At 45.6% G+C, this 22,668-nt stretch overlaps 1 protein-coding gene across 6 annotated transcripts in view; it reads left to right on the top strand.

The window, feature by feature from the left end:
* UBE3A (ubiquitin protein ligase E3A) overlaps positions 1-22,668 on the top strand; it is an 81,284-nt gene that overhangs the window by 8,159 nt on the left and 50,457 nt on the right. For 2 of the 6 annotated variants that reach the window (XM_044283828.1, XM_044283827.1), the window contains exons 2-3: positions 10,018-10,062; positions 19,884-20,194. In XM_044283828.1, the coding sequence (XP_044139763.1) occupies positions 10,061-10,062; positions 19,884-20,194 (313 nt within the window). In that variant the 5' untranslated portion in view covers positions 10,018-10,060. Of the gene's footprint in view, positions 1-7,282; positions 8,369-10,017; positions 10,063-19,883; positions 20,195-22,668 lie in introns of those variants that run through there. The other 4 variants (XM_044283832.1, XM_044283830.1, XM_044283829.1 and 1 more) reach the window with 3 other exon arrangements.

Raw genomic sequence — 22,668 nt, 5'->3', positions numbered from 1 at the left:
GTTGTAGATCAGAGGATGCTCTCTCAAAGTCAATCCATTCGGAGCAGTTCCGACGAGCCCTCAAGTATTGTCCCTTGGGTATCCCAGATTTTAGATTAGTGGGGTGTGCACTCTCCCATCTGAGTAGGGTGTTAGTAGATGTCGGTTTTCGAAACATTTTAGTATTGATCTTTCTAGATTTATCAATGCTAATGCATAGGTCCAGGAATGTCAGTTGCATATTGTTTATCTCGCTTGTGAAAAAGAGTCCCAGATCATTTAGGTTGAGTTCCTTAACGAAATTGTTGAAGGCCGTGCTTGTACCATTCCACAGAATGAACACGTCATCTATATATCTTAGCCATAAGACAATAGATGACGTCCATTGTTCCATTGTTTCACTGAAGACGTATTCCCTCTCCCACCAGCCCAGGTAGAGGTTGGCATAAGTCGGGGCACATGGACTTCCCATGGCCACTCCCCTGAGCTGGTGGTAGAATTTGCGGTCAAAGGTGAATACGTTATGGCTCAAAATGAACTCGAGTAGCTCGATCACAAAGCCATTATGGTTGGTCATATGTGATCCTCTTTCAGTGAGGAAAGCACTCACTGCCTGGCAGCCCCTGTCATGGGGTATGGAGCTGTATAGTGCCTCAACATCGAGGCTCGCCAGTAGGGTGCCTGGGTCACAATAGATGTCATTCAGGCGTCTCAGGACATCCATAGAGTCTCTAACATATGATGGAAGATTTAACACAAAGGTTCTCAGTACCTCATCTACATATAGGCTGATTTTTTCAGTTAGGCTATTAATGCCAGATACAATGGGTCTGCCCTTTAGCGGGCTCAGCCCCTTGTGGACCTTAGGCAAGCTGTAGAAAGCTGCTGTCACCGGATGTTCTGGTAGCAAGAAGGCAAATTCGTTCTTGTCTATGAGGTGTTTCTGCATGCCTTTATTGAGGACGCCTCTGAGTTCATTTTTGAAAACTTCCATAGGATTATGCTCTAGACGCCTGTAGCAGGATTTATCATCAAGGATCCGGGTGCACATCTCCACATATTTACTATCATCTAGAACCACCACATTGCCCCCCTTATCCGAGGGCTTGATCACTATTGTGGTGTCCTTTTTTAGAGTATCTAATGCATTTTTTTCTTCTATTGTCACATTAGATATGTGAGATCTGTGCACATTGAGTGTTCTTAGTTTTTCTGTGGTTATGGTAAGGAATGCATCTAGAGGGGAATATTCATTTATGGGTGGAGGCTTCCGCGAGGGTAGGCGAAGGTTAGTGAATGGGCCCTCACCAATACCTCTTTCACCCTCCTCAAAAAGGCCTGCTAGGAGTCTTACATCCTTTAGTTCTTCAGGATCAATGCCTAACTTCTGGCATTGTTCTTTATCGTTGGTGAGAAAGAATTTACGCCATTTCAGCTTGCGTATAAATAAATTTAAGTCCTTCACCCAATTGAAGGGATTATAGTGGCAGTCAGGGACAAAAGATAGGCCTTTACAGAGAACGTCCATTTCCACGTCAGATAGGTGGCGTTTGGAGATGTTAATAACTTGTAATTTATCGGTGTCTTTCAGTTCTAATTGCCCCTTCTGTTCCTCAGTGGATATTCTGAGGTCATTGGCATCGATCCTAAAAAAAAACCTCTGTTTCCCCTATCACTGCCACCACGGCCACGGCCACGATTTCTATATCCACCTCTTTTTCTCCCTCTATTACCTGAGTTATTTTTAGATTGGCTGTCAGATTCAAAATCACAGTCTGAGGACGACTGTTCAGCTTCACTGTCACTTATAGTTTTTTATCTGTTTTAATGAAGTCAAATATTTTTCCTTCTTTAAAGTCCTTTGTGTCCCTTATGAATTGGAAATGTTTCTTTTCTTTCAGGAACCCAGGTAATAACTCAGGTAATAGAGGGAGAAAAAGAGGTGGATATAGAAATCGTGGCCGTGGTGGCAGTGATAGGGGAAACAGAGGTTTTTTTTTAGGATCGATGCCAATGACCTCAGAATATCCACTGAGGAACAGAAGGGGCAATTAGAACTGAAAGACACCGATAAATTACAAGTTATTAACATCTCCAAACGCCACCTATCTGACGTGGAAATGGACGTTCTCTGTAAAGGCCTATCTTTTGTCCCTGACTGCCACTATAATCCCTTCAATTGGGTGAAGGACTTAAATTTATTTATACGCAAGCTGAAATGGCGTAAATTCTTTCTCACCAACGATAAAGAACAATGCCAGAAGTTAGGCATTGATCCTGAAGAACTAAAGGATGTAAGACTCCTAGCAGGCCTTTTTGAGGAGGGTGAAAGAGGTATTGGTGAGGGCCCATTCACTAACCTTCGCCTACCCTCGCGGAAGCCTCCACCCATAAATGAATATTCCCCTCTAGATGCATTCCTTACCATAACCACAGAAAAACTAAGAACACTCAATGTGCACAGATCTCACATATCTAATGTGACAATAGAAGAAAAAAATGCATTAGATACTCTAAAAAAGGACACCACAATAGTGATCAAGCCCTCGGATAAGGGGGGCAATGTGGTGGTTCTAGATGATAGTAAATATGTGGAGATGTGCACCCGGATCCTTGATGATAAATCCTGCTACAGGCGTCTAGAGCATAATCCTATGGAAGTTTTCAAAAATGAACTCAGAGGCGTCCTCAATAAAGGCATGCAGAAACACCTCATAGACAAGAACGAATTTGCCTTCTTGCTACCAGAACATCCGGTGACAGCAGCTTTCTACAGCTTGCCTAAGGTCCACAAGGGGCTGAGCCCGCTAAAGGGCAGACCCATTGTATCTGGCATTAATAGCCTAACTGAAAAAATCAGCCTATATGTAGATGAGGTACTGAGAACCTTTGTGTTAAATCTTCCATCATATGTTAGAGACTCTATGGATGTCCTGAGACGCCTGAATGACATCTATTGTGACCCAGGCACCCTACTGGCGAGCCTCGATGTTGAGGCACTATACAGCTCCATACCCCATGACAGGGGCTGCCAGGCAGTGAGTGCTTTCCTCACTGAAAGAGGATCACATATGACCAACCATAATGGCTTTGTGATCGAGCTACTCGAGTTCATTTTGAGCCATAACGTATTCACCTTTGACCGCAAATTCTACCACCAGCTCAGGGGAGTGGCCATGGGAAGTCCATGTGCCCCGACTTATGCCAACCTCTACCTGGGCTGGTGGGAGAGGGAATACGTCTTCAGTGAAACAATGGAACAATGGACGTCATCTATTGTCTTATGGCTAAGATATATAGATGACGTGTTCATTCTGTGGAATGGTACAAGCACGGCCTTCAACAATTTCGTTAAGGAACTCAACCTAAATGATCTGGGACTCTTTTTCACAAGCGAGATAAACAATATGCAACTGACATTCCTGGACCTATGCATTAGCATTGATAAATCTAGAAAGATCAATACTAAAATGTTTCGAAAACCGACATCTACTAACACCCTACTCAGATGGGAGAGTGCACACCCCACTAATCTAAAATCTGGGATACCCAAGGGACAATACTTGAGGGCTCGTCGGAACTGCTCCGAATGGATTGACTTTGAGAGAGCATCCTCTGATCTACAACAACGGTTCAGCCAGAGAGGATATCCTGGCCATTGTCTTGCTAAGGCATATCAACATGCCTCAGCTAGCAATAGAGACGACCTCCTGGTCCCCAGAACAAGAGCCTCAGATAATAAAATAAGGATTATAGGCACCTATGATCTAGCCAACAAGGAGATAAGAAACATCCTCAAAGAAAACTGGAGTATCCTCAAATCTGACCCAGTAGTCGGACACCTCATAAGTGATGCGCCACTAATCACGTACAGAAGAGGTAGTAACCTACGAGATCAACTGGTGCATAGCCTATACAGCCCCTCAGCACAAACTACATGGCTCCCGAATAGACCACCTGGCACTTTCAAATGTGGGAAATGCATTGCTTGCAAAACCATCAAAAGGGGCAATGTGATCAAGTGCACAACCACGGGACGCGAGTTCACTATCAGATCCTTCATCAACTGTAAAACAGTAGGAGTGGTATATGTGGCCACATGTATCTGCCTTAAACAATATGTAGGCAAGACAAAGAGGGAGTTCAGGAGGCGCATTGGGGAACATCTGCTAAATATCACAAATGAAGATGACACACCCATTGCCCAGCACGTTGCGGAGTGCCACCCAGGAATACAACAATGCATCTCTTTTCAGGGCATAGAACATGTCAGATCATCCCCAAGAGGTGGAGATATTGACAATCTACTACTCAAAAAAGAGGCCCAATGGACCTTCACACTACGCACATTGAAACCTTTTGGTCTTAATGACCATATATCGTACACTTGCTTTATTTGATGTGTATTCTATCATGAATAACACATATATAATCATCACATCATACAAAAATGAGATACATAAGCTTCCCCAAAAAATCACATGAGCAGGGTTCAGCTCTGGATGTGTATACAGGGGACCTATTGTATGTACAAGACATGGGGATTTATATCCATCCCATGCATCAATCATTATAGGATACAAAGAGCGAGATATATGGGATACCCCAAAATAGCTCATGAGCGGCATCCAGCTCTATATATGCATCTATGGGATCCCATCTCTGCGCTCTGTATGTGCAAGCCCTGCTACATATCACATGCATTAACTGCTAGATGGGACTTACTAGTATAAGCTCATATATGCTGGCAAATACTGTTCTAAACATCACCTGTGATAAGGGCACCAACCCCCAGTGTCCCCCTACGATGGTAGGCAATTTTCTGCCCATTAAAAGAATACCCACAACAGCGGTTAGCACAGTAAATCAGGCAGAGCGGTTAAACAGAACGTCTTACCCCTCCTGGGTGACGTCACCGCCTGCCGATGAAGCTCCGCCCAGTGGGAGTGGCGACTTCAATATGAGATCGGCGGCTGAGCGGCCGCGAGACGGCTGCTAAACACATCGCCGGAGGCTGTATCTCTTGAAGCTGCACGCGCGCAAATAGCAGCGTGCAGCGTCCTCCATCAGTGTGCAGAGTGTAGAATTGTCCATGACTATAATAATCTACACACATGCCGCTGTTACTTCTGCTCCTGAAGAAATGTCACCATACATAGAGTGACATAGAAACGCGTCGAGCAGACGCTTATATTTGCAGAGACGGTTCTCAATAAGATAGTGATCGGATATTAGGGATGCTAATCAGCTGGGTTGTAAGTAGAGCTCGTACATAACGGCTCTCACCCACAGTTCATCTATCCTTTCCTCTATCTACCCATGTTCACTATGTGGAAACATTGTTGCAGCTGACCACTGAAGCTGCAAACTTTGTTGCTGGTACCCTTGACACATCTTTGGGAATCCAAGCACCACTAGTGAATATATGGGAGTGCATCTGTGAATTATCAGAAGAGGCATCCAGTACGGACCATACTGATATTCCAGCTCTGCACGTCTTACAAGCCTGTTTTGAGTGGCTGTACCCATACAATTGTGGAGTGGGCCACTCATCCAGGCTTAGCCTGACAAATCCTACATGTGGCAAGCTCGCCACGATTTTAATATATGAAAAATAAAATTTCCTTTAAAGCGTATATTCAGGCAGTAAAACAATATATTCAGACCTGCGTAAAACATGCCTTCTGTTTTTGCTTTCCTGTTAAAATAAATAAATAAAAAAATAAAATCCATGGCAAAACCATTTATTTTAATACAATTTCAATTGAATATAATTTTTGCACGTATTTATTATTATGCAAAGTTCCTGCAGAATTTGATTTTGTTCACAGCTTAAGATGTTAAGTCTGTGGAAGCTGTGGAGAACTTTAAGCTAGTGCGGCAGGATCCATAACTGCCATAGACTTGAGGGAAGAGAAGCAAATGCTTTTCCATTCATCCCTTTCTAGAGGTGGCAGCCACTTGGGGAGGGGGTCCTGAGAGTAAGGTCCTATGATGGGGATCCCCATCTATTAGATATTTTTTGTGTACCCATATGATAAATATAAATCTCTTTGGTGGGAAAAAAACCCTTTAAAGCTGCCCATATATGTTGTGAGTTTCCTTATAGAAAGGATTCTCAAGATGGTAGCCTAACTAAAAGGGATTGATTGCTAATAATCAATTACATTAAACCTAAATGCAGCTGTATGGTGCCATGTGACTGGGCCGCGGTACCTGCATGTGGATTATCACTGATTGCAAGTCTACAGGTCATCATCGATTAAAGAGCATCTCTCAGCAGGATCCACCCTATAAACTCAGGCATACTGCTCTGTAGGGTTGATTCTTCTCAGTGAAACAACCTTGGCAGTGCTCCAGACTAAAAAATAAAATAAACAGGAGCCATATTAAATTAGTCGCCAATTTTAAGGAAAAAAAAAAAAATATATATATATATTAATAATTATTAATAATAAAAAAGACTTGGAACAGCACTACATATAGGAGAATACAGCACCACATACCTCTTACATCCAGTGACCTCTCATGTAGACCTTCTCTTGTCTCTTCTCATCCATTTGACCCAGACCTCCATGACCAATTCTTTCAGCTGCATCGCGTCTCTACAGAGTTTGTTACTGACACGTTAGATTTTTAAATTTTTCCATCAAACCCCCCATCCTGGTGTCCCAACAATGTCATCCTGCTGCCATTCCCAATACTATGCCCGTGGTGCTCCCCAATGCCCCAGGTACTATACTACCCAAAAAAATTGTGACCCCACTAGAAATAATGTCCCCATAGTGTCTACAGCAATTATAAATGCCACCTAGAGTGCCCCCAGTAATAATAATAAAACCTTAGATTAATCCCCCCCCCCCCCACTGCTCTCACATAGTAATTTACCCCCCCACACACAGTGTCGACACAGAGTAATTTCCACCCACACTGCCCGCACAGTAGTAACCTCTTCCACACTGCCCCCATATAGTAATTTCCCCACACATAGTAATTATCCCCCCAGTAATGTCCCCCCAGGGCCCCCCTCATGGACGGTCGTGTGTCCCCCCGCCAGGGCCCCCCTTACGGACGGTCGTGTGTCCCCCCCCCCCCCCCCCCCCCCCCCTTATGGCCAGTAATGTTGGCACTAAAATAGAAAAAACAGCTGAAATCTTATACTCACCTGTGTCCTTTCGCTTGCGCTCACTAGCTGCTGGTACTGCCGGGATGGTACGACGCAGACGCGCACCCCTCAGTGCTGTGCTTCCCGGCACAGACGGGCATGATGATTTCATCATTCCTGCCTGCCCTGGGATTTCACTACCAAATATACCTCAGGCCTGTAGCGTAGGTGATCGGCGGCGGGGCAAGAAATTATTGGCTCCCATGCCCTGCTGCAATATTCAGCTACAGTGCTGCAGCCCAGTTGCAATTGGTGACAAGGTTAAAAATGGTCGCCATCTGGAGCGCTGCTTGGTCTTGTTCAAATCCATTTTAGAGAACTTGATCTTTAATTCCATATGCTAATGAGGCCTCAGTGCATCTTAGGGCAGCTGCCATCCACCTTAGCCACTCCCCCTTTCCTTGAGTGTCAGGGCTAGGCATACTCACGGTCTTCCAGCCTGGACCTGTAATCACTTACATGTACTGAAGAATCTTCAACTGGCGCATGCACAGTACATCAGCTTTCACTGGTGCCCTAGCACATGCGTTGGGTTACAGGACCAGACAGGAGGGCAGTGAGGGACGGCTGCCCATGTTAATGCAGAGGGAGTGCCCAAGGTGGGAAGGCAGAGGAGCTGCAGTGCACTGAGGGGCTAGGGTTGTTTCAGCAGGATCGACCCTATCATGCCTGGTTTAATAGAGGTGATCTTGCTGACAGAACCTGTAAATTTGGATCTGTATGGCGGAGCATGGAAGCTGCTTTGAGTGTTTGTGTGCTACGTATTCCTAGTAACTGCTCGCCTGGCCTCATGACAAGCATGTACTGCCACTTTTATGTCTGGTGCTATGTAACATCTGTATCGGTTTACTGGAGAGGAATGCAAGTGTGCAGTTTGTCAGTCACGGCCTCCTGATATAGTCCATAATGTTCTCAGTTAGCTGTGCCTCAGCGGCTTTTTTAGGCTTCTACTTGGAGTTGGTGGAAGGCCTCATCATGAAATCGACACACAAAAGCTGGTACGGTTAGCTTACTCTTTCTTTTTCCAACCATTTTTAGTGTGCCGTTGTGTCTAAAATGAGATACGGAGCAACTTTGTAATTGGCCGTAGTTAAAAGGCTTTTCTGAGAGATTAATACTGATTGTGGGGGCCCAGGACCCTCGCCGATCAGCTGTTTGAGAAGGCACCGGAGCTCCTGCGATTTTCTGAAGTCAAAGTCTATGGGGAAAACTGCTGTATACAAGGTGAAAAATTGCGCAAACAATTGACATTCTTCAAATTTTTTAAATCTGCATGGCAGGTCAGTTTCTGCACAGAAGTAACAAGCAAAGTAAACAAGAGATTTGTCAAGTCTCATTCACAATGCTGGTAAGGTATTACGATCTGCTTTTTCCAAATGAAAGTCAACATGGAAGAAAAACCTCAAAATTTTGCCGATCAGATGCGGAAAGCAACATACGGCCGTCTGAATGAGCCCTTATTCTGTGTTTTCCCCTAACAAGCATGACCTTATTCTCATGCGCCGATGCGCTCCCTTGCCCTGCGCTAGATCGCGCAGGGTAAGGGCTCTTTTGTTTATGAAAAACACACTGCCAGGCGGAAACTTTCGCCCGGCAGTGTGTTTGGTGATGTCCCTGGCTCTGATGGGCGGGCTTTAGCGCTGCCCTAGCCGTTTTATTCGCTAGGGCAGCGCTAAAGCCCGCCCATCAGTGCCGGTGACGTCACCGGGCTTCCTGGCAGCCCCATGGAGAGCCCCGGTACGTCACCGGAACTCCGAAAAATGCCTTTGCCCTGCACAATTTTTAGCACCGGGCAAAGGAGAGCATCGGAGCATGAACTGGGGCTGCCTGGGTGAAAATGGAGGTATGTCCGGGTTCAGCTCTGAACCCGGTACAACCCCTTTAAATAAAGTGACCCCAGCATTTTGCTAAGGAGACCTGTCACTAGTTTGTTTCCCTTAAGGCCCTATTACACCTGAAGATAATCGTTCAGATTATCGCTAACAAGCATTCGTAGTAACGTTAGCAATGATCTGGCAGTGTAATGGGAATCTTTTAGCAGGTTTAAAAATCTTCATTTGCCGGCAGCAGATTCTGCCATGTAATCGGCACTCTGCTGCCAGCAAACTGATTCAGTATGGGGATGAAAGATGGCTTTAGCGATCACTCCTTCTTATACTGTGGAGGAGATCACTGAATGTAACAGTCTCCTCCACTAGAAAGAAGGCGATTGCAGAGAAGGAACTCTTGCTTCCCCACAATCATCCCCTTTATCTGCAGGTGAAATAGGACCCTATTTTAGGGCACCTTGAAACTGACTGATTCCCTAAGATGCTCAAAAGAAACAAAGTCTATCTAATTGCCCTTGCAAACTAGAATGAGAAATAAAGGTAGCGGTGTGCAGATGCCATATGTCATTGTATAACATGAAATGCCTCAGTTAAAGGGGTATTACCATCTTGGACATTTATGGCATATCCACAGGAGTGTGGGTCCCACCTCTGAGAACATAGCTCCACTGAATATTAGAGATGGCCATGCATGCTCCGCTCCATTCTCTTCAATAGTCAATGACAAGGCCTCTTTCTTCAGGTAGCAGAGGGTCTCACAGGTGGGACCTGCACTTCTCAGACATTAATGGCATATTCTGTAGATATGTAATGGGTGTCCCAGGTAGGACAAGCCATTTAAGGCCAATTTTACATAAGATATAATATAGTCTAAAGTTCTGGTCCAAACACAGGTTTAACAGCATCACAGAGTACGTGCCTGTCTTACCCTTGTTTAGTAGTAAGGTGTACTTAAATGTAACAGTATGTCTGGTGTAAGGCATTATTCCTGTACTGAACTACTTTGTAAGATACATATAAAGCACTGATGTCTATGTTTTACAGATTACCAGGAGATCCTAATTCAGAAAACCTAGAAAATAGCCGAATGTAAGTATGATGGAACTTTTCAGAAACATACATACTGTGTGGACTTAAATCTACGTCCTTGAGACCTGGTTAAAGGGAACCTGTAACCACAAAATGCAGCGCCATCTGCAGGCAGCATGTTATAGAGCAGGATGAGCTGAGCAGATTGATATAGAGTTCTATAGGAAAAGATTCAGTAAAACGTGTGATTTTATACCTGCTTAGCTCCTCCTGCTCTATAACATGCTTCCTGCAGATTGCACTGCATTTCGTGGCGACAGGTTCTCTTTAAAGTGGTTCTGCACTTTGTTTAAACTGATGATCTATCCTCTGGCTATAGCAGCGCCGCGGGATTGTCGCGGTTTACTGCTGTCCCAGTGACGTCACGACTAGTATCAACTTGCCTGGGCGCGTCTAAGTGCAGAACCCCTTTACCTAGAAAGTCACAAACTAGATGGCGCCGTGCCTAACTGCATGCCCTCTTCAGATCTTGATGCATTGTTCTGTTAAGACAAACGGAAAAGATTGAAAAATGGACAGTCAAAACTACCAATTTAGCTACATTCAGGGTTAAGTTTTTTTTCCAGGAGTAGAATATTGATGACTTATTCTGATTGGTGGGGCACCCAGCACATGCGTTGATCGGCAGTTTGAAGAGGTGATTGTTGTGGCCTCATTCTAGACTTGTGATATCATGTTCATCAATTATTTAGCCTATGTGCGGCTCAGTCCCATTCAAGTTAAAGTGGTATTCCCATCTCAGACAATGGGGGTATATCGCTAGGATATGCCCCCATTGTCTGATAGGTGCCGGTCCCACCGCTTGGACCACACCTACAATGAGAATGGAGTCGGGAAATGCGCAGCTGCCCTCCATTCATTTCTATGGGGCAGCCGAAAATAGCTGTCTGTCCCATATAAATGAATGGGAGCATGGGCCGAGCATGCGCTGTCCCGACCCCGGGAAATCCTCCAGCCACAGCGCTCCCTGCTTCGTTCTCGTTGTAGATGCGAGTCCCAGTGGCGGGATTTGCACCTATTAGACAATGGGGGCATATCCTAGCGAGATGTCTGAGATGGGAATACCCCTTTAATGGGCTTCTATACAATGTACGGTGCTGAAAGAAAGGCCGCAGTGCTCACAGGAGTGCTGTAACCTCTTCAAACAACTGATTGGCGGCACAACCCCCACCGATGAGATATTGATGACCTATCCTGAGGATAGGTAATCAGTGTTCTACTTGTGAAAACCCCCAGAGCAGTAGGACCCAACCGCCCCACCACACACTCCATCACTATTGTGGACCACATTACATCTTCTTGGCAGCCTGTGTGACTCAGACAAGCCCCCTTTATAGTTCTGCTCTTATGCTTACGTATTTGGCATGCTCACACAAGTGTACCTCCACTTTTATTTTATTGTCACATGACCAGCGCTGTAAAGGTAGTCATAGAGATGACATTAGCACTGACCGATCAGTCTGATAACAATCAGACACAAAGATTTACCTCAAAAGAAACTGAACTTTTTTTAAATTTTTTTATTTACTGTTCAATGATCGTACTATAAAACTACATTTTATTGACCAAATAATTGAACTGATTAGCAGGGTGCTGAGTGTTGGACCCCTGCTGATCTACTATTGATGTATGTTATGTCTACCCAGAGGATAGGACATTAAAGGGGTTCTATGGGAATTTAGAAAATGAAAAGCTTAAATATTACTTTTATTGTAAATATATTCCCATATACATTAAATTATTTATAATGGCTAATTTTGTTTAGGGAACAATCATGTGGTTTTTTTTTTTCCCCCAAAACAAAAGACCTACTTTTTTCTGTCTGTGCATGCCTGGCAGGTGCGTAGTAATGAAATCACAGGAGCTCCCCTCCTTTAAACTGGCATTCATTTGGGATCTCAGCGTTTTCCGAACCACTTTTCAGTCATAGTTGATCTGTGAAGTTTGTATTTCAGATGAAAATGCCTTAAATGCTTTGGAGGTGTTTGGAGCTTTTTTTTATTTTTATTTTGCATTGTACTCATTCCTGAGTGTTCTAGCTCTAGCTGCATTCAGGAGAAAGCGGCATCTAAAGCAGCCCTCCCCCTCCTTTTTCTGCCAGAGCCCAGGCACTCAAGGCTGTGCTCCTCCTCCCAGTGCTCTCCCCAGGCACTCAGGGCTGCGCTCCTCCTCCCAGTGCTCTCCCCAGGCACTTAGGGCTGCGCTCCTCCTCCCAGTGCTCTCCCCAGGCACTTAGGGCTGTGCTCCTCCTCCCAGTGCTCTCCCCAGGCACTTAGGGCTGTGCTCCTCCTCCCAGTGCTCTCCCCAGGCACTTAGGGCTGTGCTCCTCCTCCCGGTGCTCTCCCCAGGCACTTAGGGCTGTGCTCCTCCTCCCGGTGCTCTCCCCAGGCACTTAGGGCTGTGCTCCTCCTCCCGGTGCTCTCCCCAGGCACTTAGGGCTGTGCTCCTCCTCCCGGTGCTCTCCCCAGGCACTTAGGGCTGTGCTCCTCCTCCCGGTGCTCTCCCCAGGCACTTAGGGCTGTGCTCCTCCTCCCGGTGCTCTCCCCAGGCACTTAGGGCTGTGCTCCTCCTCCCGGTGCTCTCCCCAGGCACTTAGGGCTGTGCTCCTCCTCCCGGTGCTCTCCCCAGGCACTTAGGGCTGTGCTCCTCCTCCCGGTGCTCTCCCCAGGCACTCAGGGCTGCGCTCCTCCTCCCGGTGCTCTCCCCAGGCACTCAGGGCTGCGCTCCTCCTCCCGGTGCTCTCCCCAGGCACTCAGGGCTGCGCTCCTCCTCCCGGTGCTCTCCCCAGGCACTCAGGGCTGCGCTCCTCCTCCCGGTGCTCTCCCCAGGCACTCAGGGCTGCGCTCCTCCTCCCGGTGCTCTCCCCAGGCACTCAGGGCTGCGCTCCTCCTCCCGGTGCTCTCCCCAGGCACTCAGGGCTGCGCTCCTCCTCCCGGTGCTCTCCCCAGGCACTCAGGGCTGCGCTCCTCCTCCCGGTGCTCTCCCCAGGCACTCAGGGCTGCGCTCCTCCTCCCGGTGCTCTCCCCAGGCACTCAGGGCTGCGCTCCTCCTCCCGGTGCTCTCCCCAGGCACTCAGGGCTGCGCTCCTCCTCCCGGTGCTCTCCCCAGGCACTCAGGGCTGCGCTCCTCCTCCCGGTGCATTAGGGTATAAAAATTAAAAAATCTGCAGTTACACTGTAAAGGGCTGTTCTGGTTAGATGAAGGTATCCTCTATCTTCAGGACAGGAGATAATTATTAGATTGGTGGGGGTGTGACTGTTGGATGGCCTATCCTTAGGGAAGGCAATTCATATCTGATCGGCAGAGGTCTGAAACATCCACACCCCTGCAATCAGCTGTTTCTGAGCATCCCCAGTATCAGAACTACACAGCTCAAGTTAGGGTTATTTCACACTAGCTTTTTTTCTTTTCCGGCACTGAGTTCCGTCCTAGGGGCTCTATACTGGAAAATAACTGATCAGTTTTATCCCCATGCATTCTGAATGTCTTCAGTTCAGTCATTTTTACTGATCAGGCAAAAGATAAAACCGTAGCATGCTAAAGACTTGCCTGAATGCCAGGGCTGTGGAGTCGGTAGATAAATGCTCCGACTCCGACTCCTCAGTTTTTTGTACTTCCGACTCCTCTGTATTTAATATGCGAATGTATTTTATACATTCCTTGAAGGAAAGAAAGAAGTTCTTCTAAGCTCTTCTAGCACAGAGAGGTAGTTGGGCAGAAGCTGCTGCCTTCTCCTTTGTGTGCTGATCTTCTGCTGAAGACAGGGCAGTGGGAGGATCCAGGAAGGGACATTTATTTTAAAACATGATTTCCCTAGAAGAATCCCATAGTCATGTTTAAAGTTTAAGATAACATTCTGAGTTTACACGTTTTATAGCCTTAGCTGAATGACAGCAGTTTTTCCAATGGTTTACAGCTTCAGTCTTGAACTATTGACCCTCCATTCCCTTCACTTATACAAGTGTCTCTAGTCCTGCAAAACACATATTTACTTAATCCCTTATCAGTGAGAGGCTCGGTAAACCATGGGCATTGTGTTCCCTGTAACATCAGAACACAACACAATGGAAAGTATATGTATTGCCACTCCTAATTGTGCATTGCGTGCCATATAGTGAAGCATATGAAAAGCATGCTTCTTCACATCACTGAACGCGTTTGTTTTGCGGTTACGTGAGGCACTGCATGCATTGGCCTCTATTCTTACAGTAGAGAAGTCATTCATTATAACTGTTTATGAATTCGGACATTTAAACTTGCTTTTTTTTTTTTTATTCCAATTTAAATTTAGTAGGAGTCGGTTCATTTTTTGCCGACTCCGACTCCAGGTACCCAAAATTGACTCCGACTCCGACTCCACAGCCGGCATTTTTCCCCATAGGAATTTATTAGTGCCGGCTCCGGCATTCAAAATACTGGCATGCCGGATCCGATGGGCAGACTGGTAAAAATGTGAAAAAAGATACAAGACGCATCCGTCTGTCCGCATGACAAGCGGAGAGACTGATCTGTTCTTGCAATGCATTTGTGAGACGGATCCACATCCGGATGCGTCTCACAAATGCTTTGAGTCACATCCAGATCGGCGGATCCGGCAGGCAGTTCTGACGACGGAACTGCTTGCCGTATCACACTGTTGCAAGTGTGAAAATAGCCTTAGCGGACATAGTTGGTTACATCAGCCCTGCTCCTGTTCATTTCAGTGGGAGCTACCTGCTCTACCCACCACACTATGGAAGGAGCGGAGCAGTTCTGGCGATGGAACTAATGCAGAACAGTTGATCATCCTGACCTGAGGATAGGCCATCACTTGTAAAATTCTGGAGAACCCCTTTAAGACCTGGAGAACCCCTTTTGACAACATTGGCAACTCTCATACCTCTCTTCCCTGGCATCCTTATGACTAGTTTCACCATAATTGCAATTTCCAGCGTGCAGAATAAAAAATAAAGCTTTACCCTTGCTTTTTGATTTTGATGATGTGGGGTGGTGATGCCACCAGATCAGTCTTTTCCTGTGCACTTGCTCTATGATGTGCTGTGAATTATTCGAGTCTGCTCTTCACATGGATTTTGCGGGTGCATTATACATGCGTATAGCTATGTTAAGCATGAGAGTCCTGCATGCAGAAGCTGTGGGAATGTGGCCATCAAGGGGACATCACAGAGACCAAGCACGTGCTATTCAAGGCTGTATTTATAGAAGTGACTTCTGGCTTGTGTCCATATTCTGTGTGGCTCTAGACGTTGCTAAGCTTGCTTTAAAGGGGACTGTGTGTATGTAAAATTTCTGTTGTGTCTAAAATACTCCTGTCAGTCGTTTTAATAGCTAAAACCTTGAAGCCCTTTTTATCAGAATCCACAACTTGCCAAGAGCTGTTCAGTGTGAAATTCCTACAAGATAGGCCTCATGTACACCACCGTTGTATGTTTTGCAGATCCGCAAAACACTGATGGCGTCCATGTGCGTTTCGCAATTCGCGGAACGGCACGGACAGCCATTGATATAACTGCCTATTCTTGTCCACAAAACGGCCAAGAATAGGACATGTTATATTTTTTTGGTGGGGCCACGGAACGGAGCACCGGATGCGGACAGCACACGTTTGTGTGCATGAGGCCATACAAGCACAGTAAAAAAAAAAAAAAAGAAAATCCCAAGACTTGCAAAATAGCCCAGGAGTGTTTTTCATATATTCCATATGAGGGAGACAAGAGTGAAATAATCCCTTTAAACATTTAGGATAGTGGCTCTTCTGATATGGTGACAGTACAGCTTTCAGCCACAGCTGGACAGACATCAGTTGCAAGACCTACTCCCTCCACTGGTAATACCCAGTTGCAGATTCATTAATAAACTTATAGTAGCAATAACCGAGGAACGGATCAACATGGAGTTATATAAGATGTTCCAGAATCATTCTTGCTTGGCAGTACAATTATTTTGTAAAACGCATCTGGTGGGGTGACTGGTCCTCTTTAAAGAAACCCCCAAATTTGGGGTTGAACCAGTGTTGGCTATACAGCCGGCTGGATACTGCCGTTTACAGCCAGATCCCGTTGACTACAATAGAATCTGATGGTGATCGGTCTGGATTTGGTTATGAGTACCGGATTTTGGCTGGACAAAAACTTTCATGCGTAGTTTTTTGTCCGGCTGAAACCTGGCACTCATTCTGGAAATCGGCCGGATCCCATCATGGTCAGTGTAATCCGGTGGTGGACGGCAATATATACGGCTCGCTATTCCACTGCCAGATTTAAAGTTTCTCAAAGCAGGCATACATTTAATTCATAAAATCTGACATGACCAGTCCTTCTTTTCCCTGGATGAATCGGGACACCCTCATACACAGTACATACTGGGCCGCTGATGGCTATGTTGTGTATAGCCAGCTCAGCACTCAAGACCTTGATTGTTAGTAGTAGTAAGGACATACTATGAAAGTGTGGCATTGAGTAAGCATTATAATTACTGTTAGGATTCATAATGTTCTTGTTACCTGCTTTTAACCTGTCTGATCTCTCCTATATTATTTTTTCTGCTAATTAGCTGTTTCTAGTTTGTTGAAAAGCACAGGTAATTTATTATAGACCAGCCAAATTGTATTGTAGTTTATTAGAAAGCTGTTACTCACTTGATACTGTACTTAACATGAATTGGCCGGGTTTTAGGTATTGATGACTTGTCCTCCCATTCCCTTGAATGCAGCTGAACCTGTGGCCACTACGCAGTGGACTGAGCTTTCTGATTCTGGCCCCATCTACCGTGTTTAGGTCATCAGCATCTAGAACATGGATAGACTCTTTTTTTTTTTTTTTTTTTTTTTTTTTTAAAGAGAACCTGTCTCCTGACATGCTTATTTTGGAAACTACTTGCATTCCCCATGTAATAATAATTCAGGGGCATCTATTTTTAGGACTCTGTTGTACCGTTCCTCTCTTATTCCTACTATTAGTTTATTAAATGAATTGCCAGCAGTCAGCAAGAAAGGTCCATATGGGTGACCCCGCACAGTCTCACATTGGCAGCTCTGATTGGCTAGTGTCATACTTTGCAGGGACACAACACCCCCGCCCCCAACTGGTAGCACCTATCTGGCACTCCATTGCAAATTGCTAGCGATGTATTCATAACTCCTAGCAGGTTTAATAAAGGAATGTAACAACATAGTCATAAGAATAGATGCAGCAGAACTGGGAAATGTAAGTAGTTACTAAGGCTAGTTACACACTAGCGGTAAGAGACTGCCGGGACAGCTTTCTCTTTTGTTTTCCCTTTCTTTCTTTTTCTCTTTCTTTCCTTTCTTTCTTTTCTCTTTCCTTTTCTCTCTTTCCTCTCTTTCTCTTTTTTTCCTCTTTCTCTTTCTTTCCCACTTGCTTTACTCTTTAAGCTCAGAATTATCATAGGGTCGGCCGTTCAGAATCCGATTTTGTCCATGAAGCTAAAAGATCTGATTGGTTGAGTCCTGTGTCCCCATGATAAAACTGAGCGACCAGAACAAAGGTTGAGGAAGTATGCACCAAAATGGAATCTACAGCAGCTGTGAGCAGAAAATTGGCCCAAATGAATATAAATGTCTCGGGCCCGCTGACCCTGCCCTCGCAACACCCCCTTTTTTGGTAAATGGCGAGGGCAGCGTAAAAACTTCACTTTGTCACTTTTTTATGCCAAAAAAGTGGTTCAGGGAGATAAATGTCTCTCAAAAACATTTCTCACTGGAGGAACTGTAACTAAAATCCAGAAAAAAGACTTACTGAAGGGCCGTAAATATCTGAACGTTCGCTTTTTACTTGGAAGTAAAATACTTACTCTTTTAAGCTTTCATTTATGTTGTAAATGTGAAACCTTTAATGATTTGCCAGATATGATTTCTGCTATGTCAAAGATGTTACTGGGTTTTCCAGTTGTTAAAAATGGATGGCCTCTCCCTAGGGTAGGTCATCGGTATTAAATTGGTGAGGGACCAATTCTCATCAACTCCTGCCAATCAGGTTTTGGAAGGGGTTACAGTGCTCTGTCGATAGTGCAGAGAATAGGTTTTGCATTGATCTATTCCTACTGATAGGCCATCAGTTTTGAACAACTGATAAACCCCTTTAGAGTACGTCCAGAAAGGATAGATACGCTACGGGTTTGCAGTACTGGTTGTGTGGATGCGATAAAAAAAAAAAAAAATTGACCTGTCGTGCAGATTTTAAATCCACAGCATGCCAATTTATGCTCTAATATCCACCATGATTTCACAACTTGCAATGCATAGTGATATCCATGGCAGATCTGCAGGGGAAATTCCTCCCCTTGTGGCCGTACCCTGAATGTAAAGCTATGCCCCAAAATGTATGACTACTAAGTACTTGACTGATGGTGTATCCAGAATACCATTCATGGGTTTACGTCTTATCGGTTTCTTCTAGACCACATTATGATAATTATGATTTAAAATCTATTTATATTTTTAACTTAAATTTGAATGTCTATTAAAGGGAAAGTAACTCTTGTAAAAAAAAAAAAAAAAAAAAAAAAAAACTTAAAGGAGCAGAAGCGCTGCTCACTCTGCACCTCAGGCTTTCATTGGTTTAAAAGGAACCTGTCATCAACTTTATGCTGCCCAAACTAACGGCTGAATAAAGTAGACACAGGTGAGTTGAGTAGGTGAGGTGTCATTTATTAGGCTGCTTTCCGTTTGGGAGATCCGTTCATGGCTCTCACAAGCGGTCCAAAACGGATCAGTTTTGCCCTAATACATTCTGAATGGAACAGGATCCGCTCAGAATGCATCAGTTTGCCTCCGTTCTGTCTCCATTCTGCTCTGGAGGCGGACACCAAAACGCTGTCTACAGCGTTTTGCTGTCTGCTTGACGAAACTGAGCCAAACGGATCCGTCCTGACACACAATGTAAGTCAATGGGGACGGATCCGTTTTCTCTGACACAATCTGGCACAATAGAAAACTGATACTTCCCCTATTGACTTTCAATGGTGTTCAAGCCAGATCAGTCATGGCTATGTTAAAGATAATACAAACTGATCCGTTCAGAATGGATGCAGATGATTGTATTATCCGAATGGATCCGTCTGTGCAGATCCTTGACTGATCCGCATCAAACCCGAGTGTGAAAGTAGCCTAAGTTTAAAAGTAAGTGGTTGCCGAGAACCAACATCACAATTATTGCAGACTGGGCCTGGAAAAGAGTCCTGGCCACCTGAGAAGAGTCCTGGTTATTCATGATTTCCTGCCCACCTGCTGATGACTGACAGTCTTCTTCCTAGTTTTCTCCCTTTCTCTCTAGGAGAGAACTACCAATCATCAGCAGATGGTGAGAGAGCAGGAGATTATGAATAACCATGACTCTTCTCAGGTAGATTTGACTCTTTTCAAGGACTGGGCTGCAATGATTATGATGCTGGTTCTCTGCAACCACTTTTAGCTCACGAGTAACACGCCGCTGAAATCAGCATTTCTGTTACTAATTTATGCTGCCCTTAGTGAGGTTAACATAAAGTTGATGACAGGTTCCCTTTAACTTAGCTGTGCATCCATAGAATGTACCGTATATGAGGTCCGTACTGCACAGACTCTAACATCCAAGCAGATGTTATGAAAGCCAAAGTTGCAGAGTGCTCAGAACAGCACTTTTGCCCCTTCTTGTGTGTTTTTTTTTTTTTTTTTAGTTTACATTCCTTTTTAATAGAGGACCTGTACAGTAGTAGTGGTTATTATGTATGTTCCAGACTAACGAGGCTTTACTACTAATTTGAATGAGCTTGGTATATGAGAGCTGTACTAATCCACATGCCTGTTTGAATGTTTGCTACAGGAAGCGAGCAGCTGCAAAGCATCTAATAGAACGCTACTACCACCAGTTAACTGAGGGCTGTGGAAATGATTCCTGCACGAATGAGTTTTGTGCTTCCTGTCCCACTTTTCTTCGTATGGATAACAATGCAGCAGCCATTAAGGCCCTCGACTTATATAAGGTTAATGCAAAACTCTGTGATCCTCATCCCTCCAAGAAAGGAACAAGCTCCTCTTATCTAGAGAACAACTCCAAAAGTGCCCACAACAACCCGTGCTCGGAAAGAAAGATGAACAAGAAGGAAGTACACGGACCCAGGGATGACTTCAAAGGTAATGAGTTACAATGATGAGCTTGAATACGCACTGCATATTATTGACCTGGGCTAGTTTGAATTGTGTGTGTATATATAGCCAAAGGGCCCTTTACACTGTCTGAAAATACACTAGATAATCGCTAACAAGCGTTCATAGGAACATTCATTAGCGATTAGCTGATGAATGAGCGAAACGCTCATTCATTGGGTAATCGCATAATTCATGTGGACACCTAAATCGTCATTTGAAGGCAATAGATTGTGCTGCATAAGCAGCCTCTGCTGCCGGCAAACAGTGATCCTTTATGGGGGGATGACATTAGTGATCACTCCTCCCAATACTGTGGAGAAGATCATTTACATGTAGTGGTTTCCTTCCCGACAATCTCCTGACAAACCCCTTTTAAGCCAGAATATTGGTGCATTTAACGTAGTAAATCTTCCGTTTTTTCAGTATTGGGGTACATTCACACGACCATATTTATGGGCCCGCATATGTTCAATAATTTTGCGGAACAGATGCAGGCCTATTCATTTTAATGCAGCCCCACAAAAGTACTTCTGTTCCACTTTCCGCAAAAAAAGGGGAGCAGGTTCAAGAGCAGTTGCGGACAAGAATAAGCTAAATGCAGAACGCATGAGGCTGGTAACCTTGTGTTGCGAATCCACTATTTACAGACCACAAAACACATATGATCATGTGAAAGAGGCCTTAGTTTAAATTGGCTCAGGAACCTCCGGCACTCCAGCTGTTGTAAAACTACATCTCCCAGCATACACGCTCATTTGGCTGTGATTGGACCATGCTGGAAGTTTTAGGTTCACAACAGCAGGAGTGCCAGAAGTTGCTCACTCTTGTTTTAAATGATACCCCGTGGTTACTTCCATTGAATTGGCTGTTATGGGCAGTTTGTATTTTATGGCCTGGTGCTCTGTCCTGTAATGTTTGGGAGGAGCAGGCACATGTGATGTTAACATACATCCTTTTCAATATTACTATTGCACAAGAAGAGCCCAGCAGCCTAAGGGTCCATTCACACGTCCGCAATTCTGTTCGGCATTTTGCGGACCCATTCATTTCTATAGGGCCACACTATGTGCTGTCCGGATCGGCACTTCCATGTCCGCAATTTCGTTCCCGAAAAAATAATAATAATAGAACATGTCCTATTCAGTACTTCCAGCATGGTCCAATCGCAGCCAAACGAGCGTGTATGCTGGGAGAGGTAGTTTTACAACAGCTGGAGTGCCGGAGGTTCCTGTCCGCATTTAAATTAGGCATTTTCTATTATAGTGCCGGTTAGGTTTGTTGCGGGTATCGAAATTTCGATACCCAATCAATACTTTTGTCCATACCGGGATTTCCGTTTTTTCGATAAGTCACATTCGCTGCTATCGGCGCGCTCATGTTCTCTCAGCAGCACGAGAAGGAAGCAGTCCTCCCTCCCCCTGTGCTGCTGCCGCTGCCACCAATGAGAAGAGAGGGGCGGAAGGAGGGGCGGCGCACTGCGCCACCAATGAGAATAGAGGGGCGGGCGCACTGCGCCACCAATGAGAATAAAGGGGCGGAGGAGGGGCGGGCGCACTGCGCCACCAATGATAGGATTATTCCCACACAGAGTGGCGCCCAGCGATGTCTCGGCACTCGCCATTAGTCCTGGGCGCCGCTCCGTTCGCCCGCAGTGCCCCATTACTGTCTCCTCTCCTGCTCCACATGCTGCTAAATACTATCGGAGCGATGGGAGGAGACATCAGCTTTACTAGTGGGCGTTCCTTCTCCCTGCGCTGCGATTGGACAGCGCTACAGCCAGGGAGAAGGAACGCCCACTAGTGAAGCTGAAGTCTCCTCCCATCACTCCGATAGTAATCAGCAGCATGTGGAGCAGGAGAGGAGACAGTAATGGGGCACTGCGGGCGAACGGAGCGGCGCCCAGGACTAATGGTGAGTGCTGAGACATCGCTGGGCGCCGCTCTGTGTAGCCTAATAGTGAAAGTCTGGACTCGTATACAGTAGTCATTCTTTAACACATTATAAAGGAGGCGGGTGCCTGCAGCAGAATCGCATTGCCGACACCCTGCCCCTGACAGGGAGCTGCGATCAGCGGCAGTTAACCCCCTCAGGTGCGGCACCTAAGGGGTTAACTGCCGCTGATCTGCCAGTACCCGCCTCCTGTATAAAGGGGTAATTATCATTGGTGGTGCAGTGTGTCCCCCCCCCCCCCCCCCTCAACCTCCCATCCCATTAAAATCATTGGTGGCACAGTGCGCCGGCCCCTCTCAACCCCCCAGTATTAAAATCATTGGTGGCAGTGGCCACAGGGACCTCTCCCCTCCCCCTCATTGGTGGTGCAGTGGCAGCTTCTGATCGGAGCCCCAGCTGTGTAAGCCTGGGGCTCCGATCAGTTACCATGGCAGCCAGGACGCTACAGAAGCCCTGGTTGCCATGGTAACATCCCTGATGCTGTGTGCACAAGGCACAGAGCAGCAGGG

The sequence above is a fragment of the Bufo gargarizans genome, chromosome 3 (genome assembly GCF_014858855.1).
Source record: "Bufo gargarizans isolate SCDJY-AF-19 chromosome 3, ASM1485885v1, whole genome shotgun sequence".
NCBI lineage: Eukaryota > Metazoa > Chordata > Amphibia > Anura > Bufonidae > Bufo > Bufo gargarizans.
The sequence above is the reverse complement of the archived record's forward strand: the minus strand, read 5'-3'. Positions and strand labels throughout refer to the sequence as shown.